Source organism: Oncorhynchus gorbuscha, unplaced genomic scaffold (genome assembly GCF_021184085.1).
Source record: "Oncorhynchus gorbuscha isolate QuinsamMale2020 ecotype Even-year unplaced genomic scaffold, OgorEven_v1.0 Un_scaffold_2059, whole genome shotgun sequence".
NCBI classification, from domain to species: domain Eukaryota; kingdom Metazoa; phylum Chordata; class Actinopteri; order Salmoniformes; family Salmonidae; genus Oncorhynchus; species Oncorhynchus gorbuscha.
The window spans coordinates 76,947-95,002 of NW_025746660.1; the positions used below are offsets into that span (position 1 = coordinate 76,947).

General features: G+C 45.8%; 1 protein-coding gene across 1 annotated transcript in view; it reads left to right on the top strand.

The window, feature by feature from the left end:
• The window catches only part of LOC124024904 (WW domain-binding protein 11-like), a 29,994-nt gene extending 17,053 nt beyond the window's left edge, over window positions 1-12,941 (top strand). Inside the window, exons 5-6 of the mRNA XM_046338637.1 lie at window positions 11,224-11,614; window positions 12,830-12,941. Of these exons, the coding sequence (XP_046194593.1) occupies window positions 11,224-11,614; window positions 12,830-12,941 (503 nt within the window). The remainder of the gene's footprint in view (window positions 1-11,223; window positions 11,615-12,829) is intronic.
• The last annotated feature ends 5,115 nt before the right edge of the window (window positions 12,942-18,056 follow it).

Here is an 18,056-nt window from a genome sequence, read left to right on the forward strand (position 1 = left end):
AGAAAGCAAAGTGAAGCAGAGAGAACAGAACAGTGGGGTAAAATCCCTGTTGAGCAGGATTATAAATCCTTAAAGCGAGATTGTCTCTCTAGAAACTCACTATGTGATTGTGTATTATCTATATAAAGAGTCCGGCTTTAAAAGGGGACGTGTCATTCCTCCAATTACAGCGTTGAGTTTGACAGAAGCTGGACAGATCCGCTGGGCTGGCTGGCAGTTGTTTTGTTTTGTCATGGTTGAGAGACTATGATTCCTTTTTACCCACAGAAAAGAAAGAGGGAGCAGGGGAGCAGTCTTTAAAGAGCTTGCATACCCTAGCATGTGACATCGTGTGTCAATGTGATGGTGACTAAGGGTGCCTGTCTATGCTGCAGAAGCGTGTGTGTGTGTGTGTGTTTTGTGCTGTGGAAATAACCTTCGGCAGTCGATCAGGAAGGTTCAAGGCTGTTTGGTTAAAAAACATACAGTACATAAAACATATATAAATGATGTGACTCTTCAAAGCCATTGATGAGGCTTATTCGCATTAGCAGCAACATGTATTGGTTTCTCTTGTTTCTGATAACAAGTGTCTTTCTGTCACTGGTGTTTATGATAATACGTGTATTATAGTCACTGGTGTTTATGATAACAAGTGCCTTTTTGTCACTGGTGTTTATGATAACAAGTGCCTTTTTGTCACTGGTGTTTCTGATAACAAGTGTCTTTCTGTCACTGGTGTTTATGATAACAAGTGTATTATAGTCACTGGTGTTTCTGATAACAAGTGTATGATTTGGTGTCTAGACTCTTTCAGCTCAACTCGTCTGTCCCCTTGTAGTGAGAACAATTGAAATGGCTGTCTTGATAAAATGGATGTTGTCATGGCAGCCAGCGACAGAGGGGGAGGAGTATCAGGAGCAAATGGTTCTCCAAATAAACTGAGGAGTCAACACTTTGTCTTTAAATCCAAAACAGCTCTTTTTACGAGGAAGAAATTCATTTATTTGGTAGCTAGTGGATCAAAGAGCTTACAATCCTTTCAATGAGTCAAGGTAAATCTGACTAGGGACTTAGAGAATGAGATGTTTCGAAATATAACTAGAAACAGATATTGTAGACAGTGTTTACCATCCTCCATAGAAGGTCTCTACTGTAATATAACTAGAATCAGATATTGTAGACAGTGTTTTACCATCCTCTATAGGTCTCTACTGTAATATAACTAGAATCAGATATTGTAGACAGTGTTTTACCATCCTCTATAGAAGGTCTCTACTGTAATATAACTAGAATCAGATATTGTAGACAGTGTTTTACCATCCTCTATAGGTCTCTACTGTAATATAACTAGAATCAGATATTGTAGACAGTGTTTTACCATCCTCTATAGAAGGTCTCTACTGTAATATAACTAGAATCAGATATTGTAGACAGTGTTTTACCATCATCTATAGGTCTCTACTGTAATATAACTAGAATCAGATATTATAGACAGTGTTTTACCATTCTCCATAGAAGGTCTCTACTGTAATATAACTAGAATCAGATATTGTAGACAGTGTTTTACCATCCTCTATAGAAGGTCTCTACTGTAATATAACTAGAATCAGATATTGTAGACAGTGTTTTTCCATCCTCTATAGAAGGTCTCTACTGTAATATAACTAGAATCAGATATTATAGACAGTGTTTTACCATCCTATATAGGTCTCTACTGTAATATAACTAGAATCAGATATTGTAGACAGTGTTTTTCCATCCTCTATAGAAGGTCTCTACTGTAATATAACTAGAATCAGATATTGTAGACAGTGTTTATCATCCTCTATAGGTGTCTACTATAATATAACTAGAATCAGATATTGTAGACTGTGTTTACCATCCTCTATAGAAGGTCTCTACTGTAATATAACTAGAATCAGATATTGTAGACAGTGTTTACCATCCTCTATAGAAGGTCTCTACTCTAAGTCTAAGGCAGACTGTTGCAGTGATCCACTTGAATCTATTCCCCGTGGCAGCATGCAGATACACTGCAGTGGTACAGAGGGGTAATCAGATGCAGGGAGAACTGCAACATGTTGGCTATTTGACAACGACAGCGACTTCTAGAAGTTCTCATCCTGGACACATCCCATGTAGTAGCAGGGTTAAATCCCATAGCTGGATTTTGAAGGTATTTCTCAGGGCTCCTACCGCTGTATTTCATGTTGAATTAGAGTTATTGATTGAGTGTATTTTTCCTCCTCTCATTCTCTCCTCTTCTGCATCCTGTGTGAGGGATGGAAGGGGGAGGGGTGTGTTTTTAGTCACCAGTAGGGGGAGCTGAAGCTCCATGTATATCTGAGCCTCAACACCACAGCCACCAAGGCTTCTAAAGAGGGTTCCTCCTGATCTAACCTTGAAAGCAGGATTTTTATTCAAAGGTAGATTGACAGGGGTTGTCAACATCTCTCTCCCTCTCTATTTCTCCTCTCTCTCTCTCTCTCTCTATTTCTCCTCTCTCTCTCTCTCTCTCTCTCTCTCTCTCTCTCTCTCTCTCTCTCTCTCTCTCTGTCTCTGTCTCTGTCTCTGTCTCTGTCTCTGTCTCTGTCTCTGTCTCTGTCTCTGTCTCTCTCTCTCTCTCTCTCTCTCTCTCTCTCTCTCTCTCTCTCTCTCTCTCTCTCTCTCTCTCTCTCTGTCTCTGTCTCTGTCTCTGTCTCTGTCTCTGTCTCTGTCTCTGTCTCTGTCTCTGTCTCTGTCTCTGTCTCTGTCTCTGTCTCTGTCTCTCTCTCTCTCTCTCTCTCTCTCTCTCTCTCTCTCTCTCTCTCTCTCTCTGTCTCTGTCTCTGTCTCTGTCTCTGTCTCTGTCTCTGTCTCTCTCTCTCTCTCTCTCTCTCTCTCTCTCTCTCTCTCTCTCTCTCTCTCTCTCTCTCTCTCTCTCTCTCTCTCTCTCTCTCTCTCTCTCTCTCTCTCTCTCTCTCTCTCTCTCTCTCTCTCTCTCTCTCTCTCTGTCTCTGTCTCTGTCTCTGTCTCTGTCTCTCTCTCTCTCTCTCTCTCTCTGTCTCTCTGTCTCTCTGTCTCTCTGTCTCTCTGTCTCTCTGTCTCTCTGTCTCTCTGTCTCTCTGTCTCTGTCTCTGTCTCTGTCTCTGTCTCTGTCTCTGTCTCTGTCTCTGTCTCTCTCTCTGTCTCTCTCTCCTCTCTCTCAATTCATTTCCAATTGAAGAGGCTTTATTGGCATGGGAAACATATGTTTACATTGCCAAAGCAAGTGAAATAGATCATAAATAAAAGTGAAATAAACAATAAATAATTAATATTACACTCACACAAGTTCCAAAAGGATTAAAGCATTTCAAATGTCATATTATGTCTTTATACAGTGTTGTAATGATGTGCAAATAGTTCAAGTACAAAAGGGAAAATAAATAAACAGGTTGTATTTACAATGGTGTTTGTTCTTCACTGGTTGCCCTTTTCTTTTGGCAACAGGTCACATCTTGCTGCTGTGATGGAACACTGTGGAATTTCACCCAATGGATGTGGGAGTTTATCAAAATTGGATTTGTTTTCGAATTCTTTGTGTATCTGTGTAATCTGAGGAAAATATGTCTCTAATATGGTCATACATTTGGCAGGAAGTTAGGAAGTGCAGCTCAGTTTCCACCTCATTTTGTGGGCAGTGAGCACATAGCCTGTCTTCTCTTGAGTGCCAGATCTGTCTATGGTGGCCTCTCTCAATGGCAAGGCTATGCTCACTGAGTCTTTACATAGTCAATGCTTTCCTTAAGTTTGGGTCAGTCATAGTGGTCAGGTATTTTGCCACTGTGTACTCTCTGTTTAGGGACAGGTAGCATTCCAGTTTGCTGTGTTTTTTTTGTAAATTATTTCCAATGTGTCAAGTAATTTTATTTTTGTTTTCTCATGATTTGTTTGGGTCTAATTGTGTTGCTGTCCTGGGGCTCTGTGGGGTCTGTTTGTCTTTGTGAACAGAGTCCCAGGACCAGCTTGCTTAGGGGACTCTTCTCCAGGTTCATCTCTCTGTAGGTGATGGCTTTGTTATGGAAGGTTTGGGAATCGCTTCCTTTCAGGTGGTTGTAGGTAGCCTAGTAGTTAGAGCGTTGGACTAGTAACCGAAAGGTTGCAAGATCGAATCCCCGAGCTGACAAGGTAAAACATCTATCGTTCTGCCCCGAACATGGAAATTAACCCACTGTTCCTAGGCCGTCATTGAAAATAAGAATTTGTTCTTAACTGACTTGCCTATTTAAATAAAGATTTGTTTATTTTACCTATCTGTCTTCTCTCTCACTCTCTATCTTCTCTCTCACTCTCTATCTTCTCTCTCACTCTCTATCTTCTCTCTCACTCTCTATCTTCTCTCTCACTCTCTATCTTCTCTCTCACTCTCTATCTTCTCTCTATCTTCTCTCTCGCTTCAATCACAGTTTTGTCTATGCTGGTTAGGGTTGCACGTTTTGGGGAATATTCAGAGGTGGAAACTTTCCATGGGAATATATGGGAATTAACGGCAAAATATGCAAATTAATATTAATACCATTTAAATGTAGATGTTCTTTGCAATGGATATATTTACTATCATATGGAGACCGAAACACAAACCTTTTACCTCATCATAAGTAGACATAATTGCAGATTATTAAATAAAACAATTTAGTTACAAGTTGAACTTGAATTAAATGAGTTGACTCTTCACATGGGATGATTTCACTGAACAACAAAAGAAAGGAATATTGAATGATCCCCAATGATCCATCTCCCAAAAATGTTTTCAACATACATCTGTAAAAATATAGTCTGGAAACTAAAGCTTTGGTTGTCTTCCTCTCGGGCTTCCATGTCTTCTCCCTGGACCTCCTCAATGTCCACCTCTTGAACATCAGACTCTCAGGCTTCCATGTCTTCTCCCTGGACCTCCTCAATGTCCACCTCTTGAACATCAGACTCTCAGGCTTCCATGTCTTCTCCCTGGACCTCCTCAATGTCCACCTCTCTAACATCAGACTCTCAGGCTTCCATGTCTTCTCCCTGGACCTCCTCAATGTCCACCTCTTGAACATCAGACCCTCAGGCTTCCATGTCTTCTCCCTGGACCTCCTCAATGTCCACCTCTTGAACATCAGACTCTGAGGCCTCATCTTCACTGTCACTTTCCAACCTTGTTGAGGATGGCTTTTTGTCAGGCTCAAAAAGTCTAACATTTGCCCGGATAGCCGCCAATTTTTCAAGTGTGTGTTTCCAAACAAGGACCAGTTGTGCTCTGAGGCGGCTGATGTTGGTTTGATTTGGAGGATGATGGAGGCAACAGGGGAAAGAGCCTCAGATCCACAAAGTCCCTTCCACCAGGTGAGATATGTTGGCACGACTGCCATATTGCATCTCCATCCCAAAGCCCTTGCTTGGAAGTGTACTTCACCAGACTGCCAAGAACCTTGCTCTCATCCAGGCCAAGGTGGCGAGACACAGAAGTGATGACACCATAGGCCTTGTTGATCTATGCACCAGACAGGATGCTCTTGCCAACATACTTGGGGTCCAACATGTACTCTGCGGCGTGTATGTGCTTCAGGCAGAAGTCTTTATGCTTTTTGATGTATTTCAGAACTGCAGTTTCCTCTGCTTGGAGCAACAGTGAAGTGGGCTGGGCAGTACGAATTTATTCCCTTACATCTGCAAGCAGAGTCTGAACGTCAGACAGGATGGCATTGTCTCCCTCAATCCGTGCAATGGCTACTGCTATAGGTTTCAGGAGTTTCAGGCTGCTTATCACTCTCTCCCAAAATACATCAACCAGGAGGATCCTCTTGATAGGGCTGTCCATATCGGCAGACTGTGATATGGCCATTTCTTGGAGAGACTCCTTCCCCTCCAGGAGACTGTCAAACATGATGACCGCTGCAATGTGGTGCTCTTATTCTTCTCACTTTACTGCTATAGCTTGATGACCCTGCTATAGCTTGATGTCCCTCCTATAGCTTGATGACCCTGCTATAGCTTGATGACCCTGCTATAGCTTGATGACCCTGCTATAGCTTGATGACCCTGCTATAGCTTGATGTCCCTGCTATAGCTTGATGACCCTGCTATAGCTTGATGACCCTGCTATAGCTTGATGACCCTGCTATAGCTTGATGACCCTGCTATAGCTTGATGACCCTGCTATAGCTTGATGTCCCTGCTATAGCTTGATGTCCCTGCTATAGCTTGATGAGTTTATCCATGGTTTTAAGTGCCCAATGTCCTTGATGAGCAGATTCAATGCATGAGCAGCACAGCCAATGGGTGTGATGTGAAGGTAGGACCCCTCCCTGACCAAGCAGCATTCAGTGTTCATGGCATTGTCTCACCAGTGTAAATACCTTCTGTGGTCAAGGTCATTGATGACTGCCTTCAGCTTTACTTGACCTTCACTTGAACTCTGTTGAACTCTGCATCCAGCAAATGAGTAGATACATCATGTCTGGTTGGAGGGGTGTATGCTGGGTGAAGAACATTCAGCAATCTCTTCCAATACACATTGCCTGTGAGCATCAGACGTGAACCAGTTGCGTACACAGCTCGAGCCAGACATTCATCAGCATTTCTCTGACTACGTCCCTCCATTGAGTCAAAAAACTTTCTGATTCCAGGACGACCATGAGCTGTTGCTATCGATAAGGTGACTGATTCATCATTTTCACCTCAAGTGGAAGTAGAGGGACTTTTGTCAGAGGTTGCTTGTTGTGAGTGCTTTATGCGCTTGGCCAGATGATTCTGTATCTTTGTTGCATTCTTCACATATGATTTGACACACTATTTGCAAACGTACACAGCTTTTCCTTCTACATTAGCTGCAGTGAGATGTCTCCACACATCAGCCAGTGCCCATGGCATTTTCCTGGAAAGATTAGGAAAAAATGTATAAAAAATAAATAAAAAATACAATTCCATGTACAGATAAATATTTAAGCAGTTAGATTAAACTGCTTAACAACGGGTGAATGAACACTCCTCAGTTAGCAGGCTCAAACAAGCTAAAACTCACATGGTAGCAAAAACTAACTAGCAGCAATTGTAAACAAGTTAGACATGATTTAAACACACTTTGCTGTAGGCTACTTAACTACTAGTTAACAAAAAAAGAATGTATGTCATATAAAATGTATTCACCCCACCCAGTATTGTAATGAAAACCTACCAGACATGTGATGGCAGAATGCACTGTGCATGCAGAGGGTTGTAATTCCATTGACTTGGGGATCGTTTCACCAAAATATGCCAGAAGACCTAGAATTGCCTTGTGTATCCCATTAAAAAGCAAACTTTTTTTTAGAATTTAAGCAAAATTCCCAAATTTCCCAGGCTTAACTTCCCATGGAACATTTCAGGAAGAATTCCGTAAATTTACCGGAAAGTTTCCAACCCTTTGCAGCCATAATGCTGGTTTCATTTTGTTCCTTGAAAGATCCACAGACTTAATCATCAAGTTGATAAGCTTTAAACCTCTTCAGAGATTGATTTAATCATTAGACTGAAACATGTTTGGTTGTACAACAAACAATAATAGAAGCCTAATCATCTGCTCAAATAACAAAATATCAAGAAAAGGATAAACCCACCCCCCTCAGTCCCCTTCCACACCCCTCAGTCCCCTTCCACACCCCAGTGCCCATCCACCCCCCTCAGTCCCCTTCCACACCCCAGTGCCCATCCACCCCCCTCAGTCCCCTTCCACACCCCAGTGCCCATCCACCACATTGATGCACTTGCAATGTCTCAGCCTTCTAGATTGTAGCGGGGTGAACAGGCCGTGGCTTGGGAAGCAGAGGTCCTTCATGATCTTCTAGATTGTAGCGGGGTGAACAGGCCGTGGCTCGGGAAGCAGAGGTCCTTCATGATCTTCTAGATTGTAGCGGGGTGAACAGGCCGTGGCTCGGGAAGCAGAGGTCCTTCATGATCTTCTAGATTGTAGCGGGGTGAACAGGCCGTGGCTCGGGAAGCAGAGGTCCTTCATGATCTTCTAGATTGTAGCGGGGTGAACAGGCCGTGGCTCGGGAAGCAGAGGTCCTTCATGATCTTCTAGATTGTAGCGGGGTGAACAGGCCGTGGCTCGGGAAGCAGAGGTCCTTCATGATCTTCTAGATTGTAGCGGGGTGAACAGGCCGTGGCTCGGGAAGCAGAGGTCCTTCATGATCTTCTTGGCCTTCCTGTGACACCGGGTGCTCAATATTATAATATAATAGTATTAATATGCCGTTTTGCCGAGGCTTCCATCCAAAGCGACTTACCAACATTCACATTGGATCCAGAGAGCTAAACCTGTCTCCCAGTCTATTCTGATTGTGAATTGCCGTAGGATCTGGGTCCCTATTCATCAAGTATTTCAGGGTAGGAGTGCTGATAAGGTTGGATAATTAGGATCACTTTAGCCTTTTAGATCATAATGAATAAGAGGCTGAACCTGATCCTAGATCACCACTCCTACTCTGACAAGCTCTTTGAATATGCACCCACATTTGACCTTGCATTTACAAAAGGTTTAATGTCCCAAACATCCCAAACTCAGATGAACTCTAATCAGCTGCTTCTCTCTCTCCGTTGAGGCATCTTGTTCTCAGGCCGGGTGTTGAGCAGTGAGCACTTCAAAGCAGTGGTGCAAGATAAGCCCCTCTAGCAACAGGCCTAACAACCCTGAGCTCTCTAAATGAATCATGGCTTTCAGTTTCTTCTGCTGCGTTCCCTCCCCCATGCACCCTCATTTTGGGGATGGAAGAGGGGCTAGAGAGGATGTAGGTATGCAATCCTCATGGTCAACGTGTGTGTATTCTAGGGGAGGTGTGTGAGAGAAAGTATGTGTTTTGTGGAGTGCTTTGTCCTTAATTATTTACATTTACATAATTTAGCAGATGCTCTTATCCAGAGCGACTTACAGGCGCAATTAGGGTTAAGTGCCTTGCTCAAGGGCACACCGCAGATTTTTCACATAGTCGGCTCTGAGATTTGAACCCCAGGTAGAGTAAACAACCCATCCAACCCCAGGTAGAGTAAACCACCCATCCAACCCCGGGTAGAGTAAACCACCCCAGGTAGAGTAAACCACCCATCCAACCCCAGGTAGAGTAAACCACCCCAGGTAGAGTAAACCACCCATCCAACCCCAGGTAGAGTAAACCACCCATCCAACCCCAGGTAGAGTAAACCACCCCAGGTAGAGTAAACCACCCATCCAACCCCAGGTAGAGTAAACCACCCCAGGTAGAGTAAACCACCCATCCAACCCCAGGTAGAGTAAACCACCCATCCAACCCCAGGTAGAGTAAACCACCCATCCAACCCCAGGTAGAGTAAACCACCCATCCAACCCCAGGTAGAGTAAACCACCCATCCAACCCCAGGTAGAGTAAACCACCCATCCAACCCCAGGTAGAGTAAACCACCCCAGGTAGAGTAAACCACCCATCCAACCCCAGGTAGAGTAAACCACCCATCCAACCCCAGATAGAGTAAACCACCCCAGGTAGAGTAAACCACCCATCCAACCCCAGGTACAGTAAACCACCCATCCAACCCCAGGTAGAGTAAACCACCCATCCAACCCCAGGTAGAGTAAACCACCCATCCAACCCCAGGTAGAGTAAACCACCCCAGGTAGAGTAAACCACCCATCCAACCCCAGGTAGAGTAAACCACCCCAGGTAGAGTAAACCACCCATCCAACCCCAGGTAGAGTAAACCACCCCAGGTAGAGTAAACCACCCCAGGTAGAGGTAAAGAGGAATACTGTAGGACAGAAGGTTGTGCATGTCAGAACAACCTGTCTCTGAGATACTGGTATGTTCACCTGCATGTGTGCTGTTTTAAATTCAACTATCAGAACATGTACAGAACCAGAACCCTTGTGTGTTACACCTCACATCCCCTCTGTACCCACTGTCCTGTGTGTTACACCTCACATCCCCTCTGTACCCACTGTCCTGTGTGTTACACCTCACATCCCCTCTGTACCCACTGTCCTGTGTGTTACACCTCACATCCCCTCTGTACCCACTGTCCTGTGTGTTACACCTCACATCCCCTCTGTACCCACTATCCTGTGTGTTACACCTCACATCCCCTCTGTACCCACTGTCCTGTGTGTTACACCTCACATCCCCTCTGTACCCACTGTCCTGTGTGTTACACCTCACATCCCCTCTGTACCCACTGTCCTGTGTGTTACACCTCACATCCCCTCTGTACCCACTGTCCTGTGTGTTACACCTCACATCCCCTCTGTACCCACTGTCCTGCAGCTTTCTTCTCATTTGACAGCCCTGCTTCCTGAATGGCACCCTGTTCTCTTTAAAGGATACCTTGTGTTGACCCGGGCCTGCAGGGTATCCCATAGGCCCCACTTTTAGCTTTGATTCTCACTAGTGAGCCAGCCGTGCCTAGCAGAGCTTAGTACTGGCCTGCTTACATATCCACCGTAGTACTGGAACCACAATGTGAACAGACCAGATATCTAAGCCAGCAGGGTGCAGTTCAGGTTGGCACCGTGTTGTGAAGCTGGTATTAGATGGTGCACAGAAGGATGGACACGGGAGTGTAAAGCATAATTGTCTTGGCTGAAGAAGTATGTAGCTACAGTACGTGTCTGTTCTCCAGTGGGCTGCAGTACTTCACATGGTCAACACTGAACACTTTCTACTTCCCTTTTTCCTCCACTTCGATCTGTTCTTTTACTAAATAATAGTTTGAACAGTCTGCCAGGTAAAAGCACTTCTGGCAAGGCCTCTATTTTCTTCTTCTCTCCTCAGTTTACCTCAGCTTGTGTTCTGTAAGGTTTGGAGGCCAGGCCACCGAAGAACACTACTTGAACTATCAGGGAATAGGTTGTTCAATCTCCTGGGCCCATGGTACGGTTAAATATCACCGGTGTTATGAAGGAGGTGAATGAACTGTAATGAATGAGTTCCCTTCAGAAAGTGGTCTGTGTGCCGGTCTTTTGGGTCAGTGGCTCATTATGATAATGTATTGCATCAAGAAGCTGCCCATCCTGCCCTTCCCCTGGTGTGTGTGTGTGTGTGTGTGTGTGTGTGTGTGTGTGTGTGTGTGTGTGTGTGTGTGTGTGTGTGTGTGTGTGTGTGTGTGTGTGTGTGTGTGTGTGTGTGTGTGTGTGTGTGTGTGTGTGTGTGTGTGTGAGTGGTCCACATCAATCCACTATTCATGTCTTGTATTGCACGGCCACTCCAAGAAATTGATGCAGCTCTGCCTCCTGCAGCGCCAGGACAAGGAGTCCTGTGGACTCTGCCTCCTGCAGCGCCAGGACAAGGAGCCCTGTGGACTCTGCCTCCTGCAGCGCCAGGACAAGGAGCCCTGTGGACTCTGCCTCCTGCAACGCCAGGACAAGGAGCCCTGTGGACTCTGCTTCCTGCAACGCCAGGACAAGGAGCCCTGTGGACTCTGCCTCCTGCAACGCCAGGACAAGGAGCCCTGTGGACTCTGCCTCCTGCAACGCCAGGACAAGGAGCCCTTTGGATTCTGCCTCCTGCAACGCCAGGACAAGGAGCCCTGTGGACTCTGCCTCCTGCAACGCCAGGACAAGGAGCCCTGTGGACTCTGCCTCCTGCAACGCCAGGACAAGGAGCCCTGTGGACTCTGCCTCCTGCAACGTCAGGACAAGGAGTCCTGTGGACTCTGCCTCCTGCAACGCCAGGACAAGGAGTCCTGTGGACTCTGCCTCCTGCAACGCCAAATCAAATCAAATCAAATCAAATTTTATTTGTCACATACACATGGTTAGCAGATGTTAATGCGAGTGTAGCGAAATGCTTGTGCTTCTAGTTCCGACAATGCAGTGATAACCAACAAGTAATCTAACTAACAATTCCAAAACTACTGTCTTATACACAGTGTAAGGGGATAAGGAACATGTACATAAGGATATATGAATGAGTGATGGTACAGAGCAGCATACAGTAGATGGTATCGAGTACAGTATATACATATGAGATGAGTATGTAGACAAAGTAAACAAAGTGGCATAGTTAAAGTGGCTAGTGATACATGTGTTACATAAGGATGCAGTCGATGTTGTAGAGTACAGTATATACATATGTATATGAGATGAATAATGTAGGGTAAGTAACATTATATAAGGTAGCATTGTTTAAAGTGGCTAGTGATATATTTACATCATTTCCCATCAATTCCCATTATTAAAATGGCTGGAGTTGGGTCAGTGTCAATGACAGTGTGTTGGCAGCAACCACTCAATGTTAGTGGTGGCTATTTAACAGTCTGATGGCCTTGAGATAGAAGCTGTTTTCAGTCTCTCGGTCCCAGCTTTGATGCACCTGTACTGACCTCGCTTCTGGATGATAGCGGGGTGAACAGGCAGTGGTTCGGGTGGTTGATGTCCTTGATGATCTTTATGGCCTTCCTGTAACAACGGGTGGTGTAGGTGTCCTGGAGGGCAGGTAGTTTGCCCCCGGTGATGCGTTGTGCAGTCCTCACTACCCTCTGGAGAGCCTTACGGTTGAGGGCGGGCAGTTGCCGTACCAGGCGGTGATACAGCCCGCCAGGATGCTCTCGATTGTGCATCTGTAGAAGTTTGTGAGTGCTTTTGGTGACAAGCCGAATTTCTTCAGCCTCCTGAGGTTGAATAGGCGCTGCTGCGCCTTCTTCACGACGCTGTCAGTGTGAGTGGACCAATTCAGTTTGTCTGTGATGTGTATGCCGAGGAACTTAAAACTAGCTACCCTCTCCACTACTGTTCCATCGATGTGGATAGGGGGGTGTTCCCTCTGCTGTTTCCTGAAGTCCACAATCATCTCCTTAGTTTTGTTGACGTTGAGTGTGAGGTTATTTTCCTGACACCACACCAGGACAAGGAGTCCTGTGGACTCTGCCTCCTGCAACGTCAGGACAAGGAGCCCTGTGGACTCTGCCTCCTGCAACGTCAGGACAAGGAGCCCTGCAGAGTTCCACAAGACCTGAGTTCAAACACTATTTGAAATCTTACAAACAGTTATGGTGTTTTCTCTAGCTTGGCTGGAGAGCCATATAGGCAGGATTTACCGTATTGGGGACTACTCTATTGGCCCATTGCGCCAGGCAAGCTGAATTCAGCACAGATTTAGTATCTCTTACAAGAGGACTAGAGACTGTCTGCTTTTCAATCAGATAAAGCAACATAGAAAACAGTTCAAAAGGGCTGTCTTCAGCTTTTTAAACGTCTCGGGGATTTTTGTGCAGTTCTCCAAACGACCGAGATGATGAAATGAACAGTGCAGTGGGTTGGTCTCGGACACCACATACTGAGGTCACCGTCCAATTGAATAGGCCTAGGTCTCAGCTATATCATGCATGACATGAACAATGTACGCTTTATGCCTGTACAATGTGGGCTGTAGCAATGAATCTTTCTCCATTTAGAGGGCAGTTAGCCTGGCTGACATAACATTGCATTTTCATGTCGTAATCCAAACCTCATTCTCACATGATGGAATTAAACATCATACTTTGTGTCCGGGGTCCCCAGGCCACCGTCATCCACCTTTCCCTAATTAATGGAAGGATATATATATATATATATATATTTTACGGTATCGATTTGGATTCTATTGCAGTCAGAGATCATGTGGAGAAATTCCTCTTGCAGCTTGGGGGAGGGGGGAAGGGGGTGTCTGTGTGTGTGGCATATTCTGTCATCAGTATTCTTGGTGTTGCTCCGAAATAGGACGGTCAGGCCCTGGAGGTCGGTCTGCAGAGAATCTAATACAACAGCAAATGATCAAACGGGCTGATTTGTAATGTGATGAGGCTCGGCACAGGCCAAGAGGGTAATGCTGCTATACTGGCAGACTGCGCTAATTTACAAGCTTGTGACAATCATTCGCAGGTCCTGCACAGCTGAGAGGGTGTGTGTGTGTGTGTGTGTGTGTGTGTGTGTGTGTGTGTGTGTGTGTGTGTGTGTGTGTGTGTGTGTGTGTGTGTGTGTGTGTGTGTGTGAGGTGTGTGAGGGGGACTTGTTGTAGGAGTAGGATGTGCTGCATGACATGAGGGACTTGTTATAGAGGAACAGGATGTGCTGCATGACATGAGGGACTTGTTATGGAGGAACAGGATGTGCTGCATGTCATGAGGGACTTGTTTTGTAGGAGTAGGATGTGCTGCATGACAGGAGGGACTTGTTAAGGAGGAATAGGATGTGCTGGCCTGGGGCTTAAACCAACAACCTTCCAGCTGCCAGTTTAGCTCCATTGACATTGTTGTGTTGCCTGGCTAGGTCTCTAAGGCTAGACTACTACATGATCAGGCTGCTGACCATGACACTGCTCTGGGCTAGACTACTGACCAGGGGAAACACTGCTCTAAGGCTAGACTACTAGTGACCAGGATCAGGAAACACTGCTCTAAGGCTAGACTACTACATGACCAGGATCAGGAAACACTGCTCTAGGCTAGACTACTACATGACCAGGATCAGGAAACACTGCTCTAAGGCTAGAATACTACATGACCAGGATCAGGAAACACTGCTCTAAGGCTAGACTACTACATGACCAGGATCAGGAAACACTGCTCTAAGGCTGACTACTACATGACCAGGATCTGGAAACACTCCTCTAAGGCTAGACTCTCAGGAAACACTGCTCTAAGGCTAGACTACTACATGACCAGGATCAGGAAACACTGCTCTAAGGCTAGACTACTACATGACCAGGAAACACTAGGAATAGACTACTACTGACCAGGATCAGGAAACACTGCTCTAGGGCTAGACTACTACATGACCAGGATCAGGAAACACTGCTCTAAGGCTAGACTACTACAGGACCAATGACCAGGATCAGGAAACACACTAGACTACTACATGACCAGGAAACACTGCTCTAGGAATAGACTACTAACCAATGACCAGGATCAGGAAACACTGCTCTAGGGCTAGACTACTACATGACCAGGATCAGGAAACACTGCAGGATCAGGAAACACTGGCTAGACTACTACATGACCAGGATCAGGAAACACTGCTCTAAGGGCTAGACTACTACATGACCAGGATCAGGAAACACTGCTCTAAGGCTAGACTACTACATGACCAGGATCAGGAAACACTGCTCTAAGGCTAGACTACTACATGACCAGGATCAGGAAACACTGCTCTAAGGCTAGACTACTACATGACCAGGATCAGGAAACACTGCTCTAAGGCTAGACTACGCCTAATGACCAGGATCAGGAAACACTGCTCTAAGGCTAGACTACTACATGACCAGGATCAGGAAACACTGCTCTGACCAGGATCAGAAACACTGCTAGACTACTACTGACCAATGACCAGGATCAGGAAACACTGCTCTAAGGGCTAGACTACTACTACATGACCAGGATCAGGAAACACTGCTCTAAGGCTAGACTACTGACAATGACCAGGATCAGGAAACACTGCTCTAGGCTAGACTACTACATGACCAGGATCAGGAAACACTGCTCTAAGGCTAGACTACTACATGACCAGGATCAGGAAACACTGCTCTAAGGCTAGACTACTACAGGACCAATGACCAGGATCAGGAAACACTGCTCTAAGGCTAGACTACTACATGACCAGGATCAGGAAACACTGCTCTAAGGCTAGACTACTACATGACCAGGATCAGGAAACACTGCTCTAAGGCTAGACTACTACATGACCAGGATCAGGAAACACTGCTCTAAGGCTAGACTACTACATGACCAGGATCAGGAAACACTGCTCTAAGGCTAGACTACTACATGACAGGAAGCACTGCTCAGGACCAATGACCAGGATCAGGAAACACTGCTCTAAGGCTAGACTACTACATGACCAGGATCAGGAAACACTGACTACTACATGACCAGGAATAGACTACTACATGACAAATGACCAGGATCAGGAAACACTGCTCTAGGAATAGACTACTACATGACCAGGATCAGGAAACACTGCTCTAGGGCTAGACTACTACATGACCAGGATCAGGAAACACTGCTCTAAGGCTAGACTACTACATGACCAGGATCAGGAAACACTGCTCTAAGGCTAGACTACTACAGGACCAATGACCAGGATCAGGAAACACTGCTATAAGGCTAGACTACTACATGACCAGGATCAGGAAACACTGCTCTAAGGCTAGACTACTACATGACCAGGATCAGGAAACACTGCTCTAAGGCTAGACTACTACATGACCAGGATCAGGAAACACTGCTCTAAGGCTAGACTACTACATGACCAGGATCAGGAAACACTGCTCTAAGGCTAGAATACTACATGACCAGGATCAGGAGGCTTGATCTCATGCTGGCCCACTGTACCTTCATAGGGGGCTTGATCTCATGCTGGCCCACTGTACCTTCCTAGGGGGCCTGATCTCATGCTGGCCCACTGTACCTTCCTAGGGGGCTTGATCTCATGCTGGCACACTGTACCTTCCTAGGGGGCCTGATCTCATGCTGGCCCACTGTACCTTCCTAGGGGGCTTGATCTCATGCTGGCCCACTGTACCTTCCTAGGGGGCTTGATCTCATGCTGGCCCACTGTACCTTCATAGGGGGCTTGATCTCATGCTGGCCCACTGTACCTTCCTAGGGGGCTTGATCTCATGCTGGCCCACTGTACCTTCCTAGGGGGCCTGATCTCATGCTGGCCCACTGTACCTTCCTAGGGGGCTTGATCTCATGCTGGCCCATTGTACCTTCCTAGGGGGCCTGATCTCATGCTGGCCCACTGTACCTTCCTGGGGGGCTTGATCTCATGCTGGCCCACTGTACCTTCCTAGGGGGCTTGATCTCATGCTGACCCACTGTACCTTCCTAGGGGGCCTGATCTCATGCTGGCCCACTGTACCTTCCTAGGGGGCTTGATCTCATGCTGGCCCATTGTACCTTCCTAGGGGGCTTGATATCATGCTGGCCCATTGTACCTTCCTAGGGGGCTTGATCTCATGCTGGCCCACTGTACCTTCCTAGGGGGCCTGATCTCCTGCTGGCACACTGTACCTTCCTAGGGGGCCTGATCTCATGCTGGCACACTGTACCTTCCTAGGGGGCCTGATCTCATGCTGGCACACTGTACCTTCCTAGGGGGCCTGATCTCATGCTGGCCCACTGTACCTTCCTAGGGGGCCTGATCTCATGCTGGCCCACTGTACCTTCCTAGGGCTTTTTCTTTCATTAGATATGCTAAAAGTGTTCTCACAGACACCTTGTGTAGTTTCAATTTGATGACAATACCTTTGAAGTTAACTCAATGGGGTTAGAGCTGTGTTGCTCAACGCAAGAACACATTCTTATTGGAGGAGTTTTCCAATATCGTTAGAAGCCAGAGAACAATCAACAGGAAAATCTTTAAGAAGATTGTTTGAATGAAAATGGTTTACTTTAAAAGTTCGCTGATAGGAGTTTGTCTGTGGGGTAGCATTACTGTTATCTGATAGGAGTTTGTCTGTGGGGTAGCCTTACTGTTATCTGATAGGAGTTTGTCTGTGGGGTAGCCTTACTGTTATCTGATATGAGTTTGTCTGTGGGGTAGCCTTACTGTTATCTGATAGAGTTTGTCTGTGGGGTAGCCTTACTGTTATCTGATAGAGTTGTCTGTAGGGTAGCCTTACTGTTTATCTGATAGGAGTTTGTCTGTGGGTAGCCTTACTGTTATCTGATAGGAGTTTGTCTGTGGGGTAGCCTTACTGTTTATCTGATAGAGGTAGTTACTGTTATCTGATAGGAGTTTGTCTGTGTGGTAACCTTACTGTTATCTGATAGGAGTTTGTCTGTGGGGTAGCCTTACTGTTATCTGATAGGAGTTTGTCTGTGGGTAGCCTTACTGTTATCTGATAGGAGTTTGTCTGTGGGGTAGCCTTACTGTTATCTGATAGGAGTTTGTCTGTGGGGTAGCCTTACTGTTATCTGATAGGAGTTTGTCTGTGGGGTAGCCTTACTGTTATCTGATAGGAGTTTGTCTGTGGGGTAGCCTTACTGTTATCTGATAGGAGTTTGTCTGTGGGGTAGCCTTACTGTTATCTGATAGGAGTTTGTCTGTGGGGTAGCCTTACTGTTATCTGATAGGAGTTTGTCTGTGGG